Genomic DNA, 18,912 nt, shown 5'->3' on the forward strand with positions numbered 1-18,912 from the left:
AGCCCAAGCCCATGACTTGAACCATTCCGAAGTCCATGGGTCACATCTGTTGACCCGCCAGCAGAATCAAACAGCAACTCGGCCTCCACCGCATTGAGGCGGTGGTCTCCTCCTTACATAAATGGTGCACGGTGCAGTTTACTGTCAGGATCTAGAAAGTAGAAACAAATCTCCCTTAACGCTTACAAACATTAAACATGGGACACGGAACGGTAATGAAAAAACAAATGCCAAATAAGAAATTTCAAATGATTTTAAATGCCAAATTTCGCAATTAATCTAGTTAATCTAATGACGGAAAGGCTGATCAGCCACCATCATTAGGGTACCAAGAAGTGCTTCATTGAAATTGAAATGCGATTTTGTTGGGTGACCTATCTGTAAGAAATGCATTACATACCAGCAAATGAATTACTTAAAAACTACCTTTTATTTTATTTTTTGGTCTTCGTGCCATACCATTCTTAAAACCTATTTTAATTTAATTTTATGGCCATTAAAATAAATACTCGTGAATTATAATAATTTTAATTATTCAGAAAAAAATATAGTTTCTCAGTAAAAATTCCTTTTCTAATTTGCATTTTTTATTTTGATGAAAAAATGATTTTTTTATTAACATTATAGTTATTTAAATAAAAAAATTAAAATAATTAGAATTTCTTTAACTAAAACACTCTTTTTTATTCATTGATTTCTTTTTTGTATTGACAAAAAAATAAGAGATAAAATCTCACCATGATTTGTAAAGAAAGTTTTAACAAAGAAATAAAAAATAATGTTTAGATTTTTTAATTGAATGCTATAATTGTATTCTATGATAGTAATCTTTTTGCAACATAGAAATAGTTTTTGCCATTGCACATGCTCAAAGACCTTGCAAAGTGGAACAAATTCAATATATATAAACATTCCAACAAAACATGTAAAGACCAAAAAAAACAATTAATGACCAAATTATATATATAAAAAAAAACTAAGAATAAAAAAGAAAAAACTCCACCAACAATGACGTAAGGAGGAACATGTGCATAGTAAAAAACCTAGATGTTTTAGTTTATTTTGTAATTTTTAAATAGGTTTATAAGCTTTTGCCAAAGCTACATCTTAATAATCAGTGAAACTTGCGCTTAAAAATTAAAGTAATGCAGGAAAGATTCTTAGTCAAAACGAGTGAAACCCCACGATTTAGACAATCTTTGTTTTTTTTTTTAAAAAAAAAAACATCTTTAAATTTTTTTTTGTTTTAAATTAAATTTTTTTTATTTTTAAATTATTTTAATGTACTGATATCAAAATTAAATTTTAAAAAATAAAATAAAAAATTTATTTTGATGTATTTCCAAACAAAAAACACTTTAAAAAACAATCGCTATCACAATATCAAACAGGCTTTTAATTAACTCGTGTGGTGTTAAATCACGAATTTACCTTTCTATCTTCTTCAACCTTTTTTTCATGTTTTGTTAACCATGGAAGCAGCATCTAGTGCCTGTATTTGACTTCTTTGGTATAATATTTGTCTAGAATGTATGATACTTACTTTAATTGGTTGTTTAAATCCAGTACTTGATACAAATCTGCTTTATGTGGACAATATTCTATGAAAGATGCTTGATTCATGATCATGTTGCTTTAATCTCGATGGACACAGACGCTTTGCATTTTGCGGTCATAAATTCATGTTCATCTGATGCCAAGACCTCAGCAGGGAAGGACGCCGTACACAACAACACTCTTCAACTATACATATGTAGCTTGTTTCGATTTATATTCCTTTTATTATTATTATTATTATTAAACTCCCTGAATTATAAGATGCTTCGATCAAAATTCAAGACCATCCTGTCGAACTCCATCCATTTTCCCATTAAATAACAGATTGAGGCTACATGGTTTTGTAATGAATTACCAAAAAACCAATGAAAAGTATCATAGGAAAATAAAATCCAAGATTTAATTTCTTGATGAAGTTTTTTTCACAAAATAGACGGAGGCTGATTTCCCGATGAATATTTTTGTTTTTTTCTTGACGATTATTGAAAATTCATCGCCTGCACATGTTATAATTTAACAGCAAAAAATGAACTGGACCCTATAATATTTAATTCAGTAGATGCCAATCAAAGTAACTGATAGCTCCAACGGAGTTTCGCCGGCCCGATTAACCCAACAAGCATAACTTTTTTTCCCCGACCAGTCATCATTTGAGATGTTTTTATGTTAGGCCTAAGAACAACCATGCTGAAACTCGAAAGAGAAAAGGTTGATGATACAGATGAATCTAGACACTAAAGTGGCGGTATTCTTCACAAGTGGCGATGTGAATTGTAACTGAGACATCATGGTCCTCTAAGGTGTCCCCGACAAGTGTCAAAGAAAAGTTTTGTTCTGATGATAATTTTATATTATTTTTTAACCTATACTTTTAAGGTTAAATTGCGAGGTGAGATTTAAATTTTTGATAATATATACACCTCTATTACTAATATTTGTTTATATTTCAAAAGTTTTTAAAAAGAAAATTATTTTTTTTATTTTTGTATTTGCTTCAAATTATTATTATTATTTATATTTTTAAATTATTTTGATGGGTTAATATCAAAATTATTAAATATTAATAAATAAATATTATTTTAATATATATTTTAAAAAATTACTGTAAAAAGATTAATAAACGGCTTTCGGTACATTTGCAGCTATGCTAATATGCGGTCCACAAAAGTTATAAATAATTAATATTGATCTCTAATCAGTTCACTCAAGTTGTGTTTGGAATTGAATTCAAGTTGTCCACAGGCACCTTCTTGATGCATGAAGGAAAGAAGGAGCGGACTTGTTTAGCTGTCACTATCTTGAAGTTGGTAGGAACCCCCACAAAAACACACTTTTGAGAGAGAGAGAGTTGATAGATAGATGCCTTTATGGATTGTTCACACGATGGAGAATTTCGCTTTACCTAGCGAAGACCTAGGGACTTTAGCATTTGACTGCTCTTGAGACATTCCTTGTGCATTCCTCCTGCCTTGTACAAATTGCACTTTGATTATGAATGTGCTTTCTCTATACAAAGAGACTCCATTACATCTATTGGCCATTGCTTAGACAAAGGAGAAAGGAGAAAGGAGAGGAAAAACCCACTTCCTCCTCAAGCCATAGATTCACTGGCCTCACCAAGCCACGACTGGTAGACCCTGACTGCTTGCCAAAGTGAGATACAGATCGATTAAAATATAACATTTTCAGCTTATCGATCGATCCTTCTCAGGTAATGGGGACGAAATTAACAGAATAAACAACTATTAGCAGAAAAGGACTGAATACTTGAACAAACTAAAAGGAAAGTTTTGATCATATATATATATAGAAGTTGATTACATTACTAAATATTATCATGTAGCCTTCTTTAGGGTTTGGCCAACCATAGCTAGCTGTAGCACACATTAACATGAATGCTAGCAGAAGCTGTGGGTTCAACTGCTTCAATCAAGCCTGCTAACAGAACTCGTTTATGGAGATAAATAGGAAAATATCAAAGAACATTTTAGCTCAAACTCGTACATATATATATATCACAACTAATTAGGGTAGAAAATAATGATAAAGCATATATATTCTATAAATTTCGTTCCTATATATACCCAAAACCCTTTTCTGTTTGGAATATCGAGCTTTTTTCTCGAATAAATAATCAGATTCACTTGGTCGACTACTGAATGCCCTGGAAGGAGTCATTCCTAGTAATCCTCTTCTGGCATATTCCCAGTATAGAACAGTTTGAGCCAGACGGTTTCGGGAATTAGAACCTTCAACCTAGCCCCAGAGCCAGACCCTTTTTAAGTGTATGACTACTCCATTCTGCAGACTTTTCTTGCCCGCATTATTCCCACTAACCACAAGCTGTTTCATTATATTTGTGTAAAATGTTAGCTGGTATGTGACTGTACTCGATCTTGGACAGGATGCCCAGCTAAGTAAAGGGAAATAGCTCGGAATGTTTTCCCCCTTTTCTCTTTCTTTCTTTCTTAGCATTCATGATTCCTTTTTTGCCATAGCCACCAAAAGTTTCATCATCCATGACATATAGCTAGGTAGTTTTCTCTTGTCTGCTATATTTTAAATGATGCAGTCGGTCCGCTGAACAATCATTCAGCATTCGTGCACACAGGTAAAAAATAGTTAATCATTACGAGAGGAATCAATTAAAATATTTTAAAGGGCTTGGAATTTTTATGTACCAGCAAGAATCCGTTTGTTGGACTAGGCAAAAGGGACACATGGACTCGACAATAACTTTTTTCATCTCTACACTTGCATTTTCCCGAGGGTATCTTTCAAATAAGCCTAAATATTATAATCATCTCCTGATCTATAGCAACGCAATGATAGGATATATTGAAGTAATTTATAATATCATTTCTTCTTATATTATTTTGGTCAAAAAGTAAGTGTTTGGAATCATTTTGGGTGCTTATATTATCAAATAATAAATTAAGTATTCTTTTCTTACTGCTCTCTCCATTAACTGTGTCTCCCATTGGAAGATGGTTTGCTACCTAGTGATCAAGTAATCATACACCCACCCAAATATTATAATTATAATAAACTATAAAGCTTGTGGCTTTTTTACTCTTAGACACTTTACTGTTCATCCTTTTATATTTTATTAATGAATTTTTAAAAAAATTTTGATTTAATTCTTAATTTTTTATATACAAATAAGCTCTTTTAAACTAAAATTGGAGTGTCATTGCATGTTTGTTTAGGGGTGAGAGTTAAATCGAAAGAAAGAAGGTTTAAATGAAAACACGAGTAACATGGGTGATGGCTTTGTAATTTATTTAAAAAATTCATTTTAGTTCTTTATCTTTTTAAGCTATCGACTTTAATTAATCCTTATAGTTTTTAAATATTAACACTTTATTTTTATTTTTTTTTAGTTTTTTTAATTGGGAAAGAAAGAGGGTCGCCGGATTCAGCTTAGAAAAAAAAATTGTTATTGACAATGATTCTGGCTACTAAAACAATCAATTTTTATGTCAAATGATTCCATATGACGAGGAGAGTTAAAATTAAGTATTTTCTTACCTTAAAAACACTTAAAAATAGATATAAGTTTTAAAATATTTTTTATTTCGGGTTGATTATAGGTTTTGGGTGGTTTTTTTTATGTGTTTTGGAGCCTATGAATTGGTTAGATAAGATTTCAAGGGTGTTTTTCTAAGTGTTTTGGATCAAAAGTGGGTTGAAAATAGGTTTTTAGATTGAAAAAAACAGAAATCTCGTTTTTCTAGCCACCACAGCAGCCAGGTTCTGGGCATCTATAGACGATACATTGTCTTTTTTTTTTTCAAAGAATAGGGCATACAACGTGTTATCTACCCCATTAACTTCAAAAAAATAATAATTAAAGGCTCGAGCGTGGACCCTTTCTTTGTAGGTCAGGTGTTAGGCGTGGCTTATCAGGCCCAAAATGCCTATCCTTGTTCTTTTTGTTAATTTTTTTATTTGTATAATAAATTTGTTTTCTGATAAAAAAATATTACTTTTTTATATGTATTTTTAAAAATAATTTTTTCATTTACGTTTTGATTAACACCTCTTCTCTGTGATTTTTTCGGTTTATTTCGCCTTTTTGAAATAGCTATTTTTTTTTATTATATCGATTGTGTTTAATTTTGTTATGAGTTAGTGTGATTTATTTATATTTATTTATATTTTATATAGATTAAAATTATTTTTAAAATAAAAAAATTATTTTTTCATAATATTTTTAATATGAATAGCCTTGCATAAAATGATTTTTTCTTTGATTTTATTCAGTAACTTTTATGTATGTTGATTTATATTATATATTAATTTTCATAAATAAATTCATTAAACACAATTGGTTAAATAACTCGTATTAAATATTTTTACTACATTCATTTCTTAGTTTTTTCAGTTTTTTTTTAATTATTTTTAATTATTTATTTATATAATTTTATTTAATTAGATACTTGTACAAACTTTTTAATTTATATTTTAATTTTTTTAAAATAACCTACATATTTATAGTTTTTTTTTTGGAAAAAACAAATTATGATGCACGGCGGCGCGTGGGTCAAGTGCGGGTCAAGTGATAGAATATTTTAGCAGTGGAGTACCTTTACTGTTTTAAACTAGTGACATATGTCACGATCATCCATCTTGTTAGTCCACAGGAAGTGATTTTTGAGTTACTCAAAGATCTTTTACCTCAACATTAAATATTCCCAGTTCAGTATTAAATTAATCACATCATGACTGGTTGGGAAAATAAAAAGAAGCGTATGTATTGTGTTCCACTGTATTTTTTTCGTAGTCCTTTTCCTATCTCAACAATCCTTGCCTCAATATATAGAGATTCGGTCACTGCATTTCCATCAGTAACTCTGATTAGATGCTAATTGTTCCTTTTAGGGTTTCCACCGGGACGTCCTTTTATTGATCGATCTCTTATTGGCTACCAATACAAAAAAGGAAACTAGCTAGGGTCTGGGTTTCTTTATACGAATTGAGAAGAAATTAAATGTTCATGTCTTTCCACGAAGAAGGGTGCTTAATTATTGATATAATGGTTGTACTGAAGATGCCGATATGTTGATCGATGAGAGTTATGACTTAAAATATATATATTTCATAGTAAGATGTGTATGAAAGCATCTATCTCTGATCTGTTGCCATATAAAATACACTAATTAATTAGATGATGCCTCCCTTTGCCACGATTCAAGAAAGAAATATGTTTCAATAAACATGAAATCTACTATGTTAGAGATGCTCGCTAGCTATATATGCTAAATGATAATCATTCCAATTTTTCTATTTGAAGTGATAGCATCCTGTAGATATAGGTTCCCTCCAGCATCAACTTAACTTAAACATTTCATATTTATCATAGGCAGTCGACAGTCTACAACGACAGTGCTGATAATGTTTTTTCCAGTTGTAAAGCTTACCTTTCTTAATTTCTTCTCTTCTCTATTATTCATTTAGAAGATTTTTCTAGTTCTAAATCCAAGTCCAGATCTTATTAATTACTGTACAGATCTTTGCAAGAAGAATTACAGATTGTTTTTGCTATCGATCGTTTTAGGTGCAAAATGCAAATTTTGCTGCAATTACGGGACAAAAAAACTTTCAAGCATGCACATGATAACTTGGACAAAAAATGATTGCTTCCCTGGGAGAGAGTGGCTTGTGCCTTAAACACTCTATGGAGCATCGACAAATGAAAATTATTTTCGATAAGTCATCATCAAGACCATGGATTTGACAGCACTAAAGAGGGTTGACATGTTCATCATAAATAATTAAACCATACTCCTGCTTGGGAATTCCTTGACTGCTCTTTGATTGGAACCTAGAGGCCTCTTTCCTTTTTCTATAAAAGGACAATATATTTGCCTTTTATTTGTGATATTCTTTTCTAATCAAATTTCAAGATGAATATCTTTCAGATCAAAAAAGGTAAAAAAACTCCCCAAGACCATGGTCAAATTAACCATTTAGATCACAAATTCTGAGTGCAGCATTAAAACAAATGTTTTCATAGTCAAACCGTTGTCGGCTAACAAGTGTGCAGTAACTTCTCGTGGCTTTAATTGATTTGCTCCAAGGCAAAGAGAAGAACAAGTGTTATTTCCCTAGTGTTGGATCCAAGCACAATGTTTTAAGAATCATTTGGTGCAGTATCCATACTTTTTATTAGCGCATCAAATAGCACTTGACTGGCTAAAAAGTAGAAAAAATGCTAGCAATTTATTTATTTATTTATTATTAGGGGAGGGTCATTAATAATGTAGTTTATGACAACTTTCAAGGGAAGCAAGATCACCCGAACTATACCTTTAATTTGTACATAACTTGATGTTCAAATAATTAGGGTTAAATTTTTCACACTGAAATTCAATTTAATGCAACCGTTTAGTCCCAATTAGACAAAATTTTCCCTCACCTTTACACTCATGTTTTCTATGTTTATGTGTTTCACTTATTCAAAAAGATTCTCATAATTACCTTGTCGTAAACAAGAAACAAGCACAAACAAAGCACATTGAAAATATAAGAATAACTCTTAATTTTTATTTATCTCATTAATAAACGATTACACAATAAAAATATGTACGCTGAATAAATTAAAAGTTTTTTTTTGATGGATTAATCCCTGAGTAACTCTTGGATCAGTCATTATATAGAATTTTAACTTTACATAACCCGTAAGTATATTAATAAAGTTTTTCTTTCATAAATTTAAGTTTTTTAAACCTTCCTCAACAAAATATTGCTAAAAGATTATTGTTGGGAGGTCAAAGGATTAGGCATCACTTATTGTTTTATTTCACTTTCATATGATTGATTTCATTTAATTTTTTATTAAGACAGATTTACTGTTCTCTATACAATGAACTAATTTATTATTATTTTATGATGTTAAACTTGGATGTTTTCTTCGATTATTTAATATCTTGTAATTGATGTTTTAATTTTATTAAATTTAGTTATCTATTATATAAATTTATGAGGTGTTTATGATTTAATTAGATGCCTTTTAAAAATATTATCTTATAAAAATAGATGATTTTTTATTATTATTATTTAAAAAAAAAACATCCACCCTCGTAAATTGAACATGGGACAACCCAATCCGATTCAATTGCCAGCTCTATTTCTTGCTTATAGCTACATAAACATGGGTCTGTATTGGGAGCGGGGGAGGGAGGGAGAAGAAAAAAGTTCATAGGATCTCGCCAATAATTCGTACGCAGTGACTGTGAAAGAAGAAGAGAAGGAACGACGCGTGTGTTTTTCAATTATAATTGTCTGTACACCCGTCAGCCATCTTGCCCGTTCAAGCAAAATTCAAACGACCTTACCCTCAGTCCCTCACCCTCGTTAAACGGGCTGCTCGCCATGGTTTTATTGACTTCCGATTTAAAAAAAATTTGGAATGTGATGTAGATTATATTTTTAAAAATTTTAAATTTTTTTTATTAAAATTTAATATGATTTATATATTTTGAATTATTTAAATGTATTAATTTTAAAAATAATTTTTAAAAAATAAAAAAAAATCATTGGCATGCATTTCAGCATGAAAAGTTATTTGAAAAGCAATCGTTATCATATTGTCAAACATACTTAGTACACCCGTTCGAGTATACATTTTAATATAATTTGTTTTTTTTGTTTTTATAAATATATTAAAATAATATTTTTAAAAATTTTATATTTAACATTATCCTGTTTTACGATATACCAAAATGTTAAAACACTATCGAGTACTATCTATTAACATACACCGAATTTTCAGTGCACATAGTAAAAACACTTTTCTTTTGTTAATAATTATTTTCTACCCACATGCCATTTCAAATAGCATTATCAATTAACAATCCCTCCACTAATGACACAACAAAGCACCAAAACTAATGAACACATCAATTTCTTCATTAATAATGCAACAATCAATAACTCATAATAAGGTACTTGAAACTCCATTTATCATGTGATACTGAAATATCATTTTACACGTCCCATAAGATAAACATAAACAGAAATAATCAAAATCTATAAATATCTTGAATTATTATATAAATATTTAAGTCATTCAAACCTTCACGCTAGTTCAAGAAGCATATACACTTTATAGTTTTTCTTTCATTTTCTTTCTCTCTCTTACGTGTTATTGCTCCTACATTTATAGAATTAAGAATAGAATGGTCATGAAAAATTTATCTTGTAGGAAAGTTCATGAAAGGTACCCATCAACCCATGAGTTCAATAGTCAAAGAATAATTAAATTTGAGAGATGTAATTTAATAGTTTAAATTCTAAATTTGTTTTTTAGAAGTTACCAATTCAAGTGTTACAAATCTCATGACAACTAGGAGCTTACATGGTTATTAACTTCAGGATCTCAAGGGATTAGTCGAGATACGCGTAAGCTGACCCGGACACCCACAATTAACAAAATAATATATATGTATAGTCAAGCACAACTCCAAAAACTTGTAATTGAAAAGTTCAATTCAATAATATTGAAGTTTGAATAGATTTAATTTTACTTATCTATTTTATTAATTTAAATTTGAATTTGAGAGAAGGTAATCAAAAAGTAATTCGTTGCGAGTTTATCATTACGAGTGTGAAGATCCATCTAAGATCTGCCGTGAAAGAATTTAGTTTTGATGTTAATAAGAAGAAGAAGAAGAAGAAAGAAAGAAAAGATGCTTTAGGCTATAAATTAATATGGAAAAGTTACTACTCGAGATGTATTAGTTCATTGTTACTACAACATGCGAAATACAGAGATCGATAACGATGGGAGGTGTCCGAAATGGTTTGGTTACATACTGAACGAAATTTAGAGTATATCACATGTAAATTCTATTTGATATTATTACTAAATTCTATCTAGTGGGTTAATTATAAAATTTTTAATTTAATTTTTTATCTAGTTTAGATTTAGAATTTAACCGTGTAAAAATTGTTTTTGTTTCATCTAGTCAGTTTTATTAGTTCGAAAACAATTTAAACAATTATTAAAAGAAATATAAGAACAAAATTGAAAAACAAATGAAATTAAAGGAATGAAAAAGAAAGGAGGTCCTGAATTGAAAAGGAAAAAAGAAAAAAAGAAAGCCAAGCTTGACTGTTCATAAAGCTACATCAAGTTTCCTAGGTTTTTTAGAATACTAGGGTAATGGGAGATCAAATGAAAACGACAGAGGTGAAGGGGTAAATACAACAACAAGAGAGAGCCAGTGCGCCATCATTCTCCCAGTATAACTCTATTCATGAACTAACTGCTAAGCATGGTTGGAAGTTAATTTTCTTGGTAATTTCAAAAGACAAATTTTATACCAAAAAATCATTAGAATTGTTCAGATTTGAACATTAATGGCAAAGGTATTAGCATTTCCACTTAACATCAAACTAATCCCATCAACCTGAGTGCTTTGAACTGGTCAATTTCCTCGCTTGTTTAATCCTGTATTCTGGCCGACAAAAATAATCACCACGGGAGACTAATTGCGCATCAGAAAACCTAATAAACTCCCCCTCCAGAGGAACAAGAAGATTATTTAATGTATTTAAATGACAATCAGAACATGCAAAAGTCAAAATAGAGTCATTGATTATTGACCATCATATACAAAAGGCAAAAGAAAACACAAATTTACTGACAAATTAAGCCACCCTGTGTATATATTAATCGAACAATGATTTTATTTTCAAAAGCCACTTTGAATTTCCTTTCCTTTGTTCAAAAAGACCTTTTCCCTCACAGCTGTGTGGTCCTAATAATTAAACATCCTAGCACTGAAAAGAGTTTCTCCAGAAGCAAAAAGCTTCATTGTTGTCAATCAGTAAGTACCATAGTACTGAAACTGAGGCTGAAGAAAACTGTTAACGAAGCCTCCTGATGATCCTCTAATTGCCCCTTCATCTTCCTCTTCGTGTAACCCATCAAACTACAAATCTCAAAACAAAACAACATTGCACAGTTTTAATACATTTTCTGCGTTTCCTTAATGGCCTTTTACACTCATAAAGTACAAAATAAAAACAATACCCATAGCTCCTCTTCGTCTTCATCTCTGGTAGAGCATGCAACCTTGGGAATCTCGCCAGTTTCGTCGTTTCGTGCGAATCTGCCACGTATACGTGGCCTGTTGTCCGCTAGTGTTTTGCGGCAGGCGTACTTGTAGCATGAAGGGAAAATAAAATAAAATTAATTAACCAATATTAATTGATAATAGAGCAAACTATAAAAACAGAAAAATCATGTAAAAAAACTGCAAAACATTCTTAGTTTATACATTATTAAATACTCCATTGGACAAAAGTTTATGTTTTGTGTCTCTGACCATGACTTGATTCATCTCTACACTCTAGTCTCTAGCACGAGCTTAGACTGGCGATCCATACTCGAATCAGTCTATTTTCTCAAACTGAATCCGAACCCGAATTATCATTTCGAGAAGTAATAATGTTTTACCTTTGCTACTTTTATGCGTATAGCAGTTGGATTAAATTAAATGGTTGTTTAATACTAACTAAACAAACTCTGTCTTACCTTAATTGTCTTGGTGAAGTTTCTTTGGGTACGTTTGGCTCTATACTTTGAGATTCTCTCCTTCCTTTCTTCAGCACTATAACGTCCTACTTTGAAGTTTGATTCTTCTATAAACGAGCTCTCTGTAGCTAAAGGACTTGAAAGGGACATCTCTGTTGCATGCGTTGTTCTATTAATATTCTAAAACAAAGACAAAACAGTATTCCATTAGCAATTGATGATAGAGAAAACAGGACAAAAAAGAGCAAAAACAGGGGACTGGAATAGATTAGTGAGCGGTTTTACTTGTAAATCACCAGTGCTGTAAACCCTCCTCAATTGACCAGCAAGAAAGTTGTTTTCAGGTGAGCTTAAAGCTTGACTTTGATAATTTGGAGACTCCAAGAGAGTATCAAAGCGAGGTTGAAAGAGAAAGCCAGGCTTGCCTTCAAAAGAATTGCTACTGTAGCTTCTTTGCATCATCGTTGCCACATTCTCTACGCTACTATAACTATGAGGCATAAAAGAGTGTTGATTGTAAGTGGACTTAAAACTCAGTTGACATTCCTCGGTTTTCACCTCCAAAGCATCCAAGCCAGGGAAATTAGTATACCCACTGGCCAGATTTTCACCATTTGCTAAAGCCTGCAAATGGTTTGTCTGGTAAAGTGACAAATTCTCTAGTTGGTGACTTGGAGGTGAAGAGGAGAGAATACTTGGGCTAAAACTGTCTACAGAGTTAGAGTTTTCAAGTGGGCATTGATTGTTTTGGTTGTTTGAGGATTCTTGAAGAATATCAATGGAAGAGTCACAAAAAGGAGAAAAAGGGTCAGAGAAGAAAAGATCACCACCATCTGGAGAGACTATTTCTGCAGTTGAATGGTGGTAGAAAGAGGCATCAAGAACATAAAGATCAGAAGACATATTTTTGAGTCCAATTCTTTTAGAATTGAACTCAAAATATTAGAAAACTAGGACAAGAAACTTGAGATAAGTTGTTGTCGTTGCCGTTGGTGTTGTCGTTGTCGTTGCCGTTGGTGTTGTCGTTGTCGCTGCCGCTGTCGCCGCCGCCGCAATTGCTTATTATTTTCGTGACGAGCTGCTTCTTTTTGGTAATAGAACTGCCACACGGCAGCGCAGATGACACTTGGGCTCTGATTAGTTTAATCAAGGCATGACATTGCTATAACACCAAGTTTCTGCTCTCTCTCAACTCAAGGTTCAAACAAGCGCAAAGACCAGTCCAGTTCACCTATGTGATTTATAAAGCAGTCCACTTTGCTAAAATACACCTGTACTTTATCATAACTAAAACAACACCCCAAATAATAAGACAATAGAAGATAACTTATTGTAAATTTGTAATAATTCCTCACCGTACAATTACAAACACCTTATGTAGATTTTTTGCGTGGATACACATGTGAAAGATACATTTCACATGGATTAAAAGTGGAAATATTAAATGTTTGTAAACAAAGTTAGACTCGTGATTCAATGGTGCAGATTTTTTCATTGGAAGTATTAATGTTTATTTTTATGTAAAATGTGTATATGCTAATACTAAAGCGAAATCGCATATATCTTCTCGAAGACAAGCTTCTTCTTAACATCTTTTAAATCATTTTTATTGGTGATTTTTTTTTTGTCTATTTATGTTGATGATATTTTTATAATTATGTAAATGATATTCCTTTTTATAATATTAATAGAGGTTTTATTATTATTATTTTAGATCCGATTTTTTTATATATTTTACAAAATAATGTGTACGACTCATATATTATTAAGAGTTAATTATAACCTAATCGTTTAGAAAAAAGAAGAACAGAGTTCTCAATAATTCTATGTGGCATCTGAATAAAAACGCTTTGAATTTTTATATTTATTTTATTTTTTTATCCTTAAATTTTATTTTAATTTTATCATTTTACATTATGTTGATTGTTGATTGGGTTTGATGATTTATTTCATGCTTATTTCTTGAGTTTTCATGGTCTAAAAAAAAAAAAAAAAGGGGATCAGGTTCGCCATTTATCTTGCACTCATGATCTGGGGAAGTATCCAGGTGTCCCTCCTATTCACTCTCAGGTCAGTAGGGGTACTATTTGTTAGAGAAAATCTCAGCTAAGTTGTCTTCTTAGAAAGCGAAGCTTCTTAATCTGGCGGGTAAAACTACTTTAGCGTGGACTACCCTGTCAGCAATTCCCGTCTATGCTATGCAAACTGCATGGTTACCTCAGTTAATTTGTGATGGTATTGATAAAGTTGTCAGGACTTTTATTTGCTCCTCTAATCAGGATAAGCGAGGTGTTCATTTATGAAGCTGGGATTGAATTACCTGTTCTCGGCATGAAGGAGGGCTTGGTATTCGTCAGGCTCAGCAACAGAGCATTGCGGTAATTGGAAATTTTAGTTGGGGCTTGATTAGACATTCTCCTAAGCTATGGGCATCCAATTTAAAGGCTAAATACTTGGGAGGTAATGATTTCCAGTATTCAGGTCTTAATTCTTCAGCTTTCTTCATCTGGAAGTCTATCCATTAGTGTTTTTCTGAGCTTTAGGATGGCGAATTGGCGATGCTTGGCAGATTTGTATTCTCATAAGTGGAATCTTAATGCTCTTCGGAGATCCCTTCCTCAACAAGTTATTGGGATCATTTATGCTTATCCCTTATCTCGCCTTTGTCAGGATTCAGACCATCTTGCTCGGGGAAATCTGCGTATCACTGATTTTCTCACAAGCCTCTCCTTCAACTGTAGCTCCTTCTATTAGTTGGGTTTAACATCACAAATCAAAATCTATGTCTGAACGATGGTGTTTCAATGTGTTCCATGTAGGATTGTTTTTAATTCAATATCCTCTCCAGGTTGATGAGGGTAGTTCTAAAACAGGATTACATAAATTGCAGACTGGTTGAAGGATAAGAGCAATTATCTTGCTGGACTTGATTTGAGTTGAATTAGAGCAATTATCTTGCTGGAACCACGATAAAAACTAAAATAAGAAGCTTGCTATAAAGAAAAAAAAGCATGAAAAAAGCATTGCTAAGAAACTCAATGACAAGTATTTCATTTACAATAATACTAGACATCAAGTCAAAGATTGCAAACAAAAGACAACCTTAAGAAACGAAGAAATGTTAAAGTCAATATCATTGAGGTTGATAACCTCTAAAATAAAGTGTCGGAGATGAGTTTGTATGTGGCTATCTTAGAAATCAACCTGATGAATAATCTTGAGCAATGTTGAGTTGATACTAGTACTGCATAACAAAGCGCTAGGAAGAAAAGGATATCCCCGACTTGAAAAAAAAAAAGAAGAAGAGAGAAATGATAAATAGTTTTACATGAAAAAATCGTAAACCTATAGAATTCACTTGTTGAACTGAGAAGTTGTGGATCGGGATTGAGGGCGGCAAGCTTTTCTGGTTGAATATTGTTTCTGATAGTAAGCCTTGGGTTAAGATGATGGAGGCCAGATACTAAAAGAGTCTCTAATCTTTTAACGTATACTCCCAAGGTTAATATCTCCACAACCTGGCGGGCCATCTTGAAAGCTTTTCATTTCTTGAGAGAGTTTTTCTTGGCGGATTGGTGATGGCAGTAGTGTTTTCCCTTGGTCTGATCATTGGGCTGGGGGTTTTCCTCTTAGCCGTCTGGTGCATGATATTCATCCACAAGATTAATCCATGAAGGTGGCTGACCTTTTTTCACCTCAGCAAACTTGAGATTTTTCAGTTCTTCAAACTCAGTACCCAGAGTATTTTGAAGACATAATTACAGCAGTTCCTCTTCCTAGCTAGATGGGCCAACACTAAGGATTGTTTGAAGTGGGAGGAGTCTTCATCTGGTAAATATACTATCAAGTCAGGGGATACTTACTTGACTAAGGTTCCTTGTCCATGCAATAAAAATTTGAATTGGAGATGCATTTTGGAAGCTAAATTTACACCAGAAGCATACATTTTTTCTCTGGTAAATAGCTTGGCAGTGCTAGATGTGGACATGGACGTGAAGATATGTTGCTTTTGCTGCGTGATTGTCAGTCGGCTAGGAGTGTGTGGCTTGGGAGTAATGTCTTCATCACCCTTGTGAAAAGAATACGTGTCTGTTCATGTGCGCACTTGCTGGATTATCTGGCGAGCGCATGACAGCGAAGTAATGGATGGCAAAAGTACAGCATCCCTTGGACAATGCTTTCATAGATCTCATCGTGGCTTATGACATGATTTTTATTTTTTTAAATCACAGAGTAAAAAGAAGGAAAATTATAATCAAAGGTGGATTGTTTATTGGTTAGGGTGTTTGTTTTAGTTTTTATGACTGAAGTTGTGATTGGGTACAATTAATTAGTACAAAATTCAACTTAAAAACTAATTTTTTTTTATTCTTTTTAGTTTTTTAATGATTCCACGCCTAAAACTCAACCTCTACCTGAACACGAATAAAACCTTAACTATTCATTTTATTGTCTAATAATTATTCTCTAGTTGTCTAACTCTTTAAAGAAAATTAAAATCCTTTAAATTCAGAAACCGAACTTAAAAGAAAAAAAATCAAGATTTTTATAAGAAAAATAATTTTAAAAAATTAAAACTAAAAATTTAAAATTAAATAGAAAAATCATAAAACAAAATCTTTTAAGTCTAATTTAAATATCTTTCTAAAATGAATCTATGGGGAACGTTGGCTTCCCAATAGAATATTTAAATATCTTTCTAAAATGAATCTATGGGGAACGTTGGCTTCCCAATAGAATAAAGCTTGTAGAATATATCGATCTAATTTAAATGTAATTTAATGATTGAAGAAAAAATTATAAGTTTTTTGATCATATAAATCATTTGACACAATCAATATTTTTTTAGGTTTAGATTTATCTCACATAGATCCATAAATATATCTATAAACTTTCCACATAATTCAATTCTATTATATCCTTATCAGACAATTCAAAACTTCTACATCACTTAAAATTGCTTTGGTCCTCGGATTATAGAAAGGCTATGGTTGAGACCGGTTTCTAGGAGGCCATTAGGGCAAATTTTGGATGTTTCTAATGTCTATGCTATCACTAAGGGCATTATATGCTTCTTAAACAAGAATGGGAGCGTCGAGTTTCTCATATTTTAAATGAAAGTAATGATACAGTGATATATATATATATATATATATATATATATATATATATATATATATATATATATATATTTGGGCCTAGCCCAAACGGGCTAGAAATGACCATGAATGTTGGCAAAATGTATAGGACTTCTGCATGTCTCATGCAGAGTAAGATAGAAGGCAATGCACTCAAAGGCATTACACTAACTATAACATCAGTCTCTATGTTGTATAAAATAAGTTGATATATTCAAGGTTTATAAATATTTTAAATTTAAATTATCAGGTAAATATAAATATTAAACAATTTCATTCTACACTAAATAATTCTTCAACACTTCAAGAACACATAAATTTTCTGTCATCTCTCTTTTTCATTATTTATTCTTTTACACTTATTAATTGAAGTATTAGAGGATTTCTGGCCTGTTTCACTATGAACTTATTTTTCCAGGAACAATCACTCTCACATACGAAGTCTATATTCGAGCCCCCACCATTCGGCTTAAGATCGCAACCCATAGAAAACTCAATTTTTGTCCCAAGTTTTTTCTCAATTTCTTCTGAACAAAAACAGTTTGACCAATTTAAGAGCTTAGAATTAGGAGAAGTGATCAGTTTGGGCATTCTTCTTATGGAGGCCTGAAAGCAATTCTAGAGGGTGATTTTGTGCGTGTTGCTTTTGCTAAAACTAGTTTTTTTGTGTGCGATGTCACGGAATAGTTTTAAAAATCTATTTTTATTTATTTACGTTGCAATTAAAATATATATTTGTAAGAAAGAGAACAACTTAAATTATAGAGAAAAAATAAATTTTATTAGGTGAAATTTCCTTTTCACATTACAAAACATATATTTTGTTAAAGGCAGTTAAGTTATGCAACATCAATATATTTTGCTAGAACTAGTTTTTTTCTACATGATGTCACATGATATTTTAAATTTTTATTTTTATTTAGTTGTGTGGAAATTAAAATAGATATTAGTAAGAAATAAAACGACTTAAATTAGGAAGAAAAAATATATTTTATCATGTGAACTTTCCTTTTCTTATTTGATTATTTTTTTTTGACAAAAATATTTTTTCTTAATAAAATTAAAGATACTTAAAATAAATTATCGTAAAAAATTCAATCATTTTAATTAAGGAGAAAAAAAATATATCTCTTCAATAAAAACACCATTTCCTTACTTGCACATTACTTTTTTATTTTTGAAAAAACATGTTTTTTTTATTTATAAAAAAGCATATTATAATCTGAAAAGCAAAAAAAATCAAGACTCGACAATTCTTTGCAACAGAAGGAAAACAAATAAAAGATTAATTAATCTAAGCAATTATGTAAAAATATTATAATAAAAACAACAAAAAAAGATATTTTGTTATTATTTAATATTCATGAGCATATTTGTTTTTAAAAAATTTTATATTAGGTTTATATATAATAATTTACAAAGTAATTGTTGAAACTACCATTACAAGCTATAACTTTATCTTGAAACTACGGTGAATTTAGATAATATTTTAAATAATTTTTTACATTGAATTTTATTTTAAAATAAAAAATATAAACTAAAAACATAAATGAGAAACATAAAAAGAAGACAAATGCCTCGGCCTAAAAGGATGGGCCAGCATGCCTGTAAAAATACAAAAAGCCTCTGCATGCAAGGCTAACAAGGCTAGGTCATGCATGCCTGAAATTT

General features: G+C 31.3%; 1 protein-coding gene across 1 annotated transcript; it reads right to left on the reverse strand.

Moving 5' to 3' along the window:
• Positions 1–11,136: 11,136 nt before the first annotated feature.
• On the reverse strand, positions 11,137–13,300 carry LOC133702333 (uncharacterized). The gene is made up of 4 exons (XM_062126656.1): positions 12,389–13,300; positions 12,104–12,283; positions 11,600–11,728; positions 11,137–11,498 (listed from the first exon to the last, which is right to left on the reverse strand). Exons 1-4 carry the CDS (start codon positions 13,004–13,006, stop codon positions 11,391–11,393), a joined length of 1,035 nt encoding a protein of 344 aa, XP_061982640.1. The 5' UTR covers positions 13,007–13,300; the 3' UTR covers positions 11,137–11,390.
• Between the last annotated feature and the right edge of the window lie 5,612 nt (positions 13,301–18,912).

Source organism: Populus nigra, chromosome 8 (assembly GCF_951802175.1).
Source record: "Populus nigra chromosome 8, ddPopNigr1.1, whole genome shotgun sequence".
NCBI classification, from domain to species: domain Eukaryota; kingdom Viridiplantae; phylum Streptophyta; class Magnoliopsida; order Malpighiales; family Salicaceae; genus Populus; species Populus nigra.